General features: G+C 44.2%; 2 protein-coding genes across 2 annotated transcripts; one reads left to right on the top strand and one right to left on the bottom strand.

Annotated features, from left to right (window-relative positions):
- Positions 1–247: 247 nt before the first annotated feature.
- LOC308081951 (UV excision repair protein RAD23 homolog A-like) lies at positions 248–1,081 on the top strand (the record flags this gene model as incomplete). The annotated part of the gene is made up of 1 exon (XM_080423567.1): positions 248–1,081. The coding sequence occupies one exon, from the start codon at positions 248–250 to the stop codon at positions 1,079–1,081; it is 834 nt and encodes a 277-aa protein (XP_080279693.1).
- Positions 1,082–6,185: 5,104 nt separating this feature from the next.
- LOC308081950 (glycylpeptide N-tetradecanoyltransferase 1-like) lies at positions 6,186–7,604 on the bottom strand (the record flags this gene model as incomplete). The annotated part of the gene is made up of 1 exon (XM_080423566.1): positions 6,186–7,604. One exon carries the CDS (start codon positions 7,602–7,604, stop codon positions 6,186–6,188), a length of 1,419 nt encoding a protein of 472 aa, XP_080279692.1.
- Between the last annotated feature and the right edge of the window lie 5,289 nt (positions 7,605–12,893).

Raw genomic sequence — 12,893 nt, 5'->3', positions numbered from 1 at the left:
TGACGTATCTATATGACATCAGAGATTAGTAGAGGAGTTCTCCCCATATACTGTATGGTGCTTTACTCTAGCAGCAATAGCAAAGCACCATACAGTATATGGGAGGGCATATGTCATCAATATCAATATGTCATGACGAGTCAGATCTATAGCCCATATAAGTCCCGAACAAGCACTATGGTTGTCACTTGAAAGTTAAGCGGAAAGCATGTCGGACTTGTCGGAGCCAGGGAAAACCTCAGCCAAAATGCAGGTTACCTTGAAAACACTTCAAGAGGAGACGTTTAAAATAGACATCGATTTAGAGGAGACGGTGAAGATGCTGAAAGAAAAGATTGAACATGAGAAAGGGAAGGACATTTTTCCAGTTGATGGACAGAAACTGATGTATGCAGACAAAGTACTGAGCAATGACACAGCTCTCAAAGAGTACAAAATACATGAGAAAACTGTTGTTATCGTCATGGTAGAAAGCCCTGAACCAACCCCAACAGATGCCCAGACGTCTGCTGCCTCAGCTCCTGCTACTACAGCTCCCTCAGCCCCAGCTGGCTCAGCTTTGGGCCCTGACACCCCATCAGAAGAAGAGGGTGCACCTAAAGAGGACAAGACAGAAGAGGAGATACCACCCACAACTGCTGCCCCAACTTCAACCAATACTACCATGGCCACCTCTTATGAAACTGAAAGAAAAGCAACTTTGTTAGATGACGCTATTTCAACTATGGTGATCGGCCAGTCTCACGAAAATCTAGTGGTAGACCTGATGTCGATGGGGTATGGGAGAGAGAAGGTGTTGGAGGCTCTCAGAGCCAGCTACAACAACCCAGACAGGGCTGCAGAGTATCTGTTTACAGGCCTCCCAGGCAGGGGGGAACGCCGCACAGGAGGGGCTGACTCTGGGAGCGGAACGCCAGTTGGCCAGCAAACATCCCAGGATGAAGAGGCCATTGAGAGGTTAAAAGCCATGGGATTTCCAGAGAGTCAGGTTATATCAGCCTACTTTGCTTGTGAGAAGAACGAGAACATGACTGTAGACATGCTTTTAGAGCAGAACGTTGATGATATTGATACTATTTAGTTTTCTTGATGGTCAAGGCGTCCGGCAACAAAATCTTCCCAATATGCCAAGTACTCCACTGATGGGTATTGTTGAGGGAATTCTCAAGAGAAGAAAATTATTCTACACAAAGATGAACCAATTGTTAGAGGACAAACAAAGCCTCTTGGTGACTCTTGGCTTTACCACCCAACAGGGAAGAGGGAGGCTGCACCAGAGAGGAAAGGATGAGTGTGGGTGTTGTAGAATATTAACAATATAATGAAAACCAAAAAAAAATGTGGGGGGGATTTGCTGTAGATTATTGGGAGTATGAAAATGTCACTTCCCTCTCACCAAAGGCAACACAAAGGTGGAAGCTGCTGGCAAGATCGCAAAGCAAGCGAGAATGCCTGGAAGTCAATTTTTTTTTTCTTTATTCCACAAAAGATGGGTATTTTCAAACATCTGATGTCACGGCCTCTGACCACCAACCGACAATAATATTGGAATATCTTTTTCCTGCTTTATTCAGATGAGGGTGTAGAGGCATGAAACTAAAGGCAGTGAGAAAGAAGATTGAAACCCTAGTCCTAGAGCAATGTGGTTGAGAAGCCAGGCACCCGCAAATAATTCCCTCCCCCCCCCCCGACAATATTTTATTGTCCGCAGCTACTCCTCAGCTCTGTCTGGGTTGTTGTTGTTTTATTAAGTTGTGTCCGGAGCAACAGAGGTCTCTGAAGGGGGTTTGCAGCCCTGGATATTTTATGAATCGCCCCGGATCTCAAAAAGGGAAGAACAAAAATAAATTCTAAATGAAAGACAAGCAAAAAATAAAAACATATTATCCTTACCCATTATCCCTACACATTCCCTAACATTTTCAAAGAGTTCAACTAGCCGATCTACATCGACACGATGTGTGCTTGTAGATCGGCTATTAGAACTATTTGAAAATGTTTATAAAAATAGTTGAAAATGGCAAAGAGATGAAGGGAAAAAGAGAGGGAAAATAGGGCCCATAGTCTCCCCGGAACAAAATCTCTGTCCGCATAACAAATGTCTGTACATAGTCTCTGTCAGGGGCATAACTCGGGAAGCGATAGACTACGTTTGTGCCATGGGCTTTGCGTGACATTCGTGCTAGGCTTCGCGTGACAAACACGAAGGGGGCTTATTAGCTTCATAACTCATTTGTGTCGTGGGACAATTTAAGTAAACCATGATTCTGATGTGGTTCGTTCACCACACCTTTTGGTCTATCAGGCTATCAGTAACTCTCCTTTTTCAAATCACAAATACCCTCTTTTGTGACATGCTGATCGCCGAGGGAGTGGGTGCCCGGCGTCGAGTCGAGCAACAGCTGATCCGACCGATATGGCCATATAGGCCTATCATATATATGGAGATCCGGTTGTCCAGACTGATATGCCCATATATGGGACTGACCGACTTCAAACTGAGCTTGCTCGGCGTGATCCGCCGAGTAGGAAGTTGGTCGGATCAGCAGATTTCCCAAAATTCTTGATAAAGCCGCAAATCCCCATGTATGGAGTATGCTGATGTCATAAATATGACATCATAGACTGACCTAGACTCCATATTTCAGCAAGCCTGACACGGAACTCTATATATGGGCAAAAATGGGACACAAACAGAATGAAGGTTCTCAAACATTCTCATGTCCGCGGACCCCCATCTGAACATATTTTGTGCCAGAGACAGACAAACAGACTTATGTATACTTTATGGTTTATTTTCTTATTTACCTTAGACTGAATTATCTTTAGAATTTCTTTTTGAACACGCAAAATTTAACACACTTTGTTCAATTAAGACTTTGCTGTTTGCTGTTATTTATTACTTAACACTCTGCGGCAACATCCAAAAGGACAGCCTAAAAAGGTCAAAAATATAAAAACAACAAATTAAGACACAACATATTACCGTCAGATACTCCCTGGAAGCAGACACAAATTCAGTTAGTGTCAGACACTCCCTAGACTAGAAGCAGCATCAGGCGTGGGCACTTTAAATCCTCTGTTTTCCCCGCCCCTTTCCCCCCCCTCACCTGCAGAGACAGTTTGATACAAACAAACAAACTCCTTTATGTAGTAGAAGTACAGCATAGTTGTCAGTGTTGTCAGGGAGTTAAAACTAGGCCGCTAACCACATCTGTGACAGTTGAAAGAGAAATGGAATTATCTTCACAACAAACTGGTTGCATTTTCTTTCCAAATGAGTGGATTGTTCAGGTGAGTTGCTTAGCATTAATGTTTACATGGAATGTTGATGGTTTGTGTCATTTCACTTTTATTATAAAAACAATGTCTATGTGTTATGTGAATTAAATGTTGTCAGCCCGCCTCGCTGCCTGTCAAGTCACACACACACACACACACACACACACACACACACACACACACACACACACACACACACACGCACCTACTTGCAAGCCCAACTGTGTCTTTCATGTATTCCGTAACGGTACAATCTTTGTCAAATAGGCTGGTAGCCTACATGAATGACACCACTGAAATCGCCATGAATGGAATACGTTTGTATATTAATTAATTTAACCCATACCGAGCAGTGCGTGTTCGAGTTACACTAAAATAAAGCAGTCATTCCCCGTGAGACTCAGGCTGCAGTCAGTCCCGTGCCGCCACGTTTATGGAGTGATTGATGAATGAATGCATAAACATTAATGGATGAAGGTTGGTGTGTGTTGGGAGGGTTAAATCTCCGATGCTTAACCCAGGTTGTACATAACTCCATAGGACACGCTACTGTATATAGGTTTGGGAGACCTCACTGTCCATGAAAAGATTACAGCTGCGCCGCCGCACTGGTCCCGACTCCCGAAAATGCTCTTGCATAGCGCTCGTATATCTTGAAAATAGCAGAACTACAAGCTCACAACGTGTCACGATGCGGCATGTTGTGAGCTTGTAGATCTGCTATTCTCAAATAGCCAATACAGCCAGATCTGCAATCTTATCTGAATGACTGTTAAAGCAGTTTGTTTAAATGAGTTTATAATTAAATAATCCCTGTGAAAATATAACATATTATAATTTATAATATGTTATATTTTCACAGGGATTATTTATTAGTGTGTTAGATATACATTTTGGAGTGGATACATGTGGCCAGATGCCTGTCAGACGTGTAGCCAAAGTCTACACACCCTCAGACCTGACGTGAGATCTGAGCGGGCCGTATGCTGAAGTCAAAGTCACAATAGATTGATAAATGCCGAAAATTGCGGTGATCTCGCCGTACGCCCATTATTTGGTCTAGACCACGTTGATAAATGAGGGCCACTATCTCAGGGGTCATGTGATCAAGACGTTTCAGTCCGATTTTTTTTAGATCCAATCGGCTGCCTTCCAAAGTTTGTGGGCCTTGGGTAGGCAACCCAGCCTGGCGGAGACCTGTGCTCCGAGGAGCACACATTTCTGTTATCTTTGTTTTTAAAATATTTTTGGATATGCCTTTGTCTGTAAAATATAAGGATGACAGTTTTTCCATTGCAAAAAAGGAAATAAAAATAAAACAATATTCATAATAATAATAAAAAAGTTCCAACACTTATGGAACACAAGAATAGGATAAGATGTGAGGCTCTAATGTCGATGTGTTGATAATAATTTCCTGCATGTCCACATTCTAGACCGATTCCCGCCGGTCACCGGCCTATTGAGAATGATGCAAGTCAGGAACAATGCAAGTTGGAATTGCATGCCTACCCGGGTAATATCTGTTGTACCCATGTCAGAGTACCCGTTGTCTGTCTGTCTGTGTCCCTTTTATGCCCATATATGGAAATCCGTTCCAGGCATGCCCAAATATGGAGTCTAGGCCAGTCGATGACGCCAGTACAATGGCGTCATATTGATGACATCAGGGCACTCCATATATGGGGATTTGCGGTCATAGATATTTTTGGGGGATCCGCTGATCCGACCGACTACCCACTCTGCGCATCACTCTCTTGGACAATTTTGAGAGACAGCTTTCAGATGTTGACAGGATGTCCAGTAAGGTGAACTACAATGATCCATGTGATGGAAGGAGGAGAACAAGACCAGGAGACCTGGTTCTGCCAGACCCAGAATGAATTCCTTTTCCTTTTATGCCCATGTATGGACGAAAGGGGGACGAAATTGGCTGACTCTATTCAGCACTGTGATTGGCTAGCGAGACACATGATGACATTAATAACCTATAAATAGGACATTTATTTTTTTAAGTGAGCTCCATCACTATGGGGGACGAAACTTGAACCCTCTTTTATGCCCATGTATGGACGAAATAGGGACAAAGCCTCATGTAGGCCGACCCCTTGGGTCTGGCAAAGAGTGCCACTCCCTGCCTGGCAGGGGTAGTTCAGCTGGTCAAAAAGTAAAAGTTGGTGGTGGTCCAATTCTAATGTCCTCCCTTGCAGACTCACTGGCTGTCCCATTTGAAATGGTTAAGTCAGTGAGGCAGAGCCCTTTATGCACCCTTTCTGTAAGTCACAATCAATGTAGACTTTGGCTAAGGGACTTACCCACAGTTCATAGCGTTACCAGGGGAATCCTCCAAACGGCAATAATTAAGAATGCAAAATAGACATGCATCGTGTGATTTCTCACCGTTCTCGAAAGCAGACAGAATGGAGATACATGGAAATACAATTTAAAATGAATGAATATTACAGTCCCTAATCTAAACAAACACTGAACAATCTAAACAATCACAGCCTTTAGCACTGACTGTAATAAGAACAGGAAGAGTTTTAAAAATGTAGTTTTTAAATTGTCATGGATGAAGGACTTCAAAGTCCCGTTCCTTTTATACCATTTGGAGCCCTTGCAGTCTCTCACCCTTAAGCACTAAGGCTGACTTAAGTCTGTGAGGGTGCAGGGCATGAGAGCTTAGGGCCATCTGTCAGGTGGTCAGTGAGTTGGTATGGGTCTCCTGGCCCAGTGGCTCGATGTGGGGTCCTTGGGGGGTTCCAGGAAATCATTGATAGTGTACACATGGAACCAAATGGACCTGTAAGGGTCCATTTGCTATGGGGGTACATATCAACCTGGGGGTCCTAAAAAAAAAGAGTCTATACATGGCAACTCTTGTTTGGTCATAAAACGGCACATCACTGAAGTACCAAACCAACCTTTCCTGATTCCATGCTGGGACACTTCCAATTGTACAGATAATACTGTAGATTCCCATCTCCCATGCCAAACTTAAGCTCCTCCAAGAAAGTCTTGTTTTCCATAAGGTCCAGCGCATTGAAGACGTCAAATTCTTTTGACTTGGCCAGGACGAGGGCATCGGACATCAGGTCCACCAGGGGGGTGGTGGTGTGCACGTTGTAGAATGAGTAGGCGGCCTTCAGACTGCGATGCACGGGGTGGTTCATAATGGTGGAGGGCAGTGTGTAGAAGCTCAGGAAGTCCGTCACCTTGCCACCAGTCTCCACCAGGTACGTGTCAATAATGTTTTCCTGGGGAAGCAGCCAGTGCTCCACCTCTTCCTGGCTCATGACGGGCGCCAGGTGGAACAGGCTCAGGTATTCATTGAGTAAGCGATGTACCGCCGGCACATCGCTCTTTGTCATCGGCCGCAGCCCGGCTGTCTTGGGGGCCTCAGGCAGACGGTACAACCTCACGGTGCGCTGCAGTGTCATGTTCTGGCTCAGGTGCGAGAATTTCACATCAATCAGCTTTTTGGGGTCCAAAGAGCGATGCCAGTACCTGCATGTGCCCACAGGTGTAGGCAACACCACTCCGGCGGTGTAAACAGCCTGAAATACGCCATGCAGGTTGACCCGTCTGGTGATCTCTCTGATTAGAACCGGGGAAACTCGTTTGCTGCGAAGCTTTTTGTGTACACAAAGGAAGTTGATCTCGACCATTTTCTTTTCTATTCCATAGATGCAAATGTTGGCAGGGATGGCACTGATGAAACCCACAAGCTTCTGGTTAGAGTTGACCCTCACCCCACAATGCCACTGTGGCACCCAACCAGGGGGGCGCAGGGCCCAGAGCAGGAACTCAGGTGAGTAGTCAAATCGGATACTGTTGTCATCATTCTCCACGTAGTTCTCATTGAGAAGAGTGTAAAGCTCTGTGAGCACAGAAGGGTTGCCCAAGTCAAGTGCATCCCAGCAAAAGCCCTGTGGAAGGCTGTAGGGCTCCTCACGAATGTTTTTGCTGGTCTCAATGGAGCCATGTGATGTCACCATCTCCCCTAGCTTAGGCACAGGCTGTGTGTCCCAGAACTGGTAACTCCTCTGGCTTGCCTCCTCCTTGGTTTTGAGAAGTTCTATGACCTTCTTGATCTCCTGCAACTTATCAGCTGGCAATGAGCTTACCTTGGCAAGGGGGTCTTGTGTTGCTTCCATGGCTCCAGACTTCTTCTGTTTCTTTTTCTTCTTGGCCCCAATGTCACCCCCTAGACCCATGTCACCATCACGAAAGTGGTGCTCATCATTTTCAAAGTCACTGCAGTGTCCGTGGTCTTCTACATCTTTCTCCGGCATCAGTGCTGTCTCATTCTCATCCGCCATAATTCAACTAGGAAGTGAGGTAGGTAGCCAATATCTGTATGATAAGCGGGTTTTGTATGTGTTTTCCCTCAGTAGCTACAGAAAAGCCCTAATCAAGTTTCTTAATGTAAGTAATATAATATAAGGAACAATGTGATGATGTCATCAAAACAGCGTGCCCAAACCCGGAAGGATGGATGGATGCTGGGTGAAAAACTGAATTGAAATGAATGGCAGGGGATTTCCAGTCCCCACTCCAGAAAATATATAACTATGTACTGCACGGGGTACTCTCCGTAGCTTGAGGCGTTCGTCCATCTGTTTGTGCCCAAAATGCCTAAATGTAGTTATACTGGGGTCGGATCGCTCGTGATTTGAGTCCAGGAGTCCTTCCCATACAGTACTGTATATGGTGCTTTGCTCGTGCAGCTAGAGCAAAGCACCATATATGTGAGGCATATGTATGTCATCAATAAGTTATGACAGTTATGACCCATATAAGTGCAAAACAAGCACTGTAGCTGTTTTCTTTCAGCTTATGATATTTGAAAGTTATACTCCACAGAGTTTTACTGAGATCAGGTGAAAAAACACGGTGCAAAATGCATATTACCTTGAAAACACTTGAAAACACGCAGTTTAAAATAGACATCGATTTAGAGGAGACCGTGAAGACACTGAAAGAAAAGATTGAAAATGAGAAAGGGAAGGACATTTTTCCAGCTGACGGACAGAAACTGATGTATGCAGATACAGTACTGAGTGATGACACAGCTCTCAAAGAGTACAAAATACATGAGAATAACTTTGTTATCGTCATGGTGGAAAATCCTAAACCAACCCCAACAGCTGCCCAGACTTCTGCTGCCTCAGCTACTGTAACTACAGCTCCCACAGCCCCAGCTATCTCAGCAGCATTGGGCCCTGGCACCCCATCAGAAGAAGAGGGAGCACCTAAAGAGGACAAGACAGTAGAGGAGATACCACCCACAATTTCTGCCCCAACTTCAACCATTAACAATACCACCTCTTCTGAAACTGAAAGAAAGACAACTTTGTTAGATGATGCTATTTCAGCTGTGGTGATCGGCCAGTCTCATGAAAATCTAGTGGTAGAGCTGATGTCGATGGGGTATGGGAGAGAAAAGGTGTTGGAGGCTCTCAGAGCCAGCTACAACAACCCAGACAGAGCTGCAGAGTATCTGTTCACAGGCCTCCCAGGCAGGGGGGAACGCTGTACAGGACAGGCTGACCCTCGAGTAAGACGAATGCCGGTTGAACTACCTGGTCAGCAAACATCTCAGGAGAAAGAAGCCATTGAGAGGTTAAAAGCCCTAGGATTTCCAGAGAGTGAGGTTATATCAGCCTACTTTGCTTGTGAGAAGAATGAGAACATGGCTGCAAACATCCTTTTAGAGCAGAACCTTGATGATGGAACTATAGAGACCTAGTTAATTTGATGTTGTTTTGTTTTCTTGATGATGAGGGCCTCAGACAACAAAATCTCCCAAGAAGTACGAAAGGTATTGTGTTGAGGGAAATCTCAAAATATGAGCAGCGCATGAAGAAAAAGATGCTCAATGTGAGGTACAGGGACCCCAAGGGTTCTTGAGGGGGTTCCACAGCACCCAGTGGTCCTTGAAGGGGTTCCAGGGTCTCCCCAGCTAAATTGACGGTTAGGAACCAAATGGACCCCGAACTTTGTACAATCAGAGTTGTAGGGGTCCGTGGCCTAATGTATACCAAACTGGGGGTCTTTGAAATAAAAAAGGTTGAGAACCACTGTTCCACAGCATTTTTAAGGAAAAGGCCTAAATTATTGGTTACTGGCTTTACCAACCACAATAAACAACCTGAGCTACTGTTGGTTTGGCTTTCTGCATTGGTGATGAGATGTTTGAGGCCCTTTTCAGCACAGCGGAATGCTTCTCTGAAGCCCCTCAAGACTCAGGCAGCACCAGCACCACCAATGATCTGGACCGATAGCAGCAGTAGTATCCACCAGAGGAAGGAAGGGATGGGTGGTTTGTTGGTGTTGTGGATTAACAGTGGATAGAAATGTGGGGAGGGGGAAGGAATTTGCTGTGGATTGGCAGTTTGAACATATCACTTCTGCTCACCAAAGGTATATATAAGCCCAACAGAAAGCTGAAAATTGTGAAGCACCTACGCAAGTACTTTGGGATGTCTCAAAACCAATAGAGTTGTTGTCTCCACCAGGCCGAAGGCGTGGCAGAGACTATGTTTTACGCCTTGTCCGTCCGTCCGTGAGTGTGTCTGTGTGTCTGTGAGCAGCTAATCTCTGGCACTGTTGGGCCGATCGCAGCGAAACTGCAAGCACACTCTCGGGATGCCAGAGCAGAACCTCTGCCCCAGATTTTTCAGATCGGCCTGTTATAGCGCCACCAGGAGGTACTCATGGTGGCACTATAACAGGCCGAATCGTGTTTTTACCTACAACTGGACCGATCGGCGTGAGACTTTGCACACACTAGAGGCCAAGGAAAAACCTCTGCCCTGCATTTTTCACAATTGCCTTTTATAGCGCCACCAGGTGGCCGACTTATGTAAAACTTTTTTTTTAATATTACTCCTTCAGATTTTATTCAAATATCACTCAAATCGGTACACATCATCTCTATGGTCATGTGATCAAGACGGATCTGTCCGATATTTCATGTTCCATCCTGATTGGTTAAGATTGACATCTTGCAGGAGTGGCCCGTTTTGAACAAAATGCCTCAAATCATGAACGTGGCAGTGAAACTTTGCACGTACATTCCCACTACGTTGAGGAAGAATTTGCCACCCTTTTCACGTTGGCCTGTTATAGCGCCACCAGCAGGCCGATTTTTGCCAAACAAAACAAAAACAAACTTTTTTTTTATGTCACTTGAAGTCATTTGACCCCCAAGTGACGATACTAGAGGACCCCCCCCCCTCAATTTCTACTTAACACATTGCCTGCCATTGACGTCGATCTACGTAAATTCAACATTTTTTGAAAATTCCACAAGAGGGCGCTCTAACGCGACTTAGGAATGATCCCTTGAAAAACCTATCTGGTCGGATTTCTTTCTCACCAGCGGCTGAATTAATTAAATAATACCTGGCAGTGAATGTAGGAGAGAAACAGGAAAGCAAGGGCAGAAATATAGGATTTGATCCAGGGTGCATGTGGTTGAGCTACCAGGCACCCCATTATTTTACTGCTGTGGCACCTAACTAATGGGTGAGCCGTCTAGAAAAGTGCTTGTCAATATATGTCCCTATTTTTGTCTCCGCCAGGCCGAAGGCGTGGCAGAGACTATGTTTTGCACCCTGTCCGTCCGTCTGCGAGCAGCTAATCTCCGGCACCGTTGGTCCAATGGCAGCAAAACTGTGTACGCACACTCTCTGGGTGCCAGACCAGAGCCTCTGGCCCTCTGGTTACAGCGCCACCAGATGGTGTCCAAACATCACGCAAATCTGTACACATTATCTCTATAGCAAAGTGATCAAGACAGATCCGTCAAATTTTTCATATTCCATGATTGGCGAATTCCAAACATTGCTGGCCCATAATAACCTACCTGACCTGGATGAGCACTTTTTTCTTGTTTTTTCTTGCTTAGTCTGTCCATCCTTGTCCGTCCACAGTGAATCAAACTGCAACCAGTGTTGCATTGGTCATTGCATTCGGTACCACGCCTTCCCACTAGTCTTTTGAGCAGGAGCACACGCATGCACATGCACGTGAATGCATTCCACTCGATTCGTACTTTGCATTACAGTAGGTCAGGTGTGGTAGCTAGTATAGTGTCTGTAGATTAGTTGGTAGGCTACAGGAAAACAATAGCCACACACACTTCACACCCCATCAGATGTGCAGCCCTGTCTGGTCTCTCCATTCAAATACATTGGTTTAGCAAGGGCAGTGGAGTGAAAGATCAAACTCGTTTCACAAGATATAGTCAGGAGGATAGCTTAATCTTATCAGTGTCCAACTTTGTTTTTGTTTTTCCACAATCACAGGTTAATAGCATATTCATCTTCGGTGCTATAAATTAAGGCATTCTTTGGGAAAGTTACAAAGAAAAAAATCGATACATAACTAACAAAAACGAACTAAAACTACTTCTACACACATAAACCAAACTAAAATGAATGAAACATCAAAATAAAATGAATATTTCATATGCTAATGCTGGTCGGAGTGTGTCTGTGCGCATTTGCACGAGTGTGCACGTGACGTCGTTAAAAATAGCATCCCCCGGTTGAAAAATCACCACTACACCACTGGTTAAAACCCCCTAAACTTAAAAGCAATACTGTGGATATGCTTGGTGATATTGTGTTGCTCATTTCCAAAACGTGTCACTTTTTTTTCACATCTAACTGTGGTGTTCCAGAATGACACACACCTTCCCAGGTAACACCTCTGAAAATTGAAGACACCAGACAATCTTCTATTATTTAGGTCCCATGTCACCAAATTTTTTTAAATGGGGTGCACAGCTTAATACGTCATGTCAATTTGGGGGTCAATTACATGAACATGGTTGAAAACCACTTTTGGGCCATTCTGCATGTTATGTTGTCATTTACATGTAAACGTAATTACTCTATTTGTTTCTATTTAGTCTCTCCAGTTATGATTGGCTAATCAAATCACTGATATGGAAACATATCTATTTCATGTGAATGGCTGACTGGCATTACCATGAACACACAGTACTCCAATAGAACACACACACACACACACACACACACACACACACACACACACACACACACACACACACACACACACACACACACACACACACACAACTCGCCTTTTCTGAATGTTTATTATAAGATACAACATTATACGTCTAAAGTACTATGCAATACAATGCAACCGAAAGTCTAGCAGTAAAAAGGTAGTTGCTGTGGTCCATGATACCACCCCCTGGAAGAGTTGACATTGAGTAATCCAAGACAGACACAACTTAATTGCTAGATATGTATTTAAAAAGAAATTCAATGCGGGTACAAATGACGGTAAACAATGACCAATCAATGTCCTTAAAAAAGGCAATGAATACAAAAAAATATCAATGACTTGGTAAACAGTCAGTCAAACCCCCCTCAATGCAAAAAATGCAATGAAAAAAAAAGTATATACTGTATTATATGTCATGTTATATCATGTATATGTCAACTATATCATGACACAGTTCATAGCTAATTCCCTGTGGAAGCTTGCCTTTCCTCTGGTATTGTTCCAGTTTGCTTTGAGACACCAAGCAACGTATTTCTCTTCCAAGTGCTGCATATAGCGAAACA

Source organism: Gymnoscopelus braueri, assembly GCF_963280865.1.
Source record: "Gymnoscopelus braueri genome assembly, chromosome: 3".
Classification (NCBI taxonomy): Eukaryota; Metazoa; Chordata; class Actinopteri; order Myctophiformes; family Myctophidae; genus Gymnoscopelus; species Gymnoscopelus braueri.
Note: the sequence above shows the minus strand (reverse complement) of the source record. Positions and strands in the feature narration are given on the sequence as shown.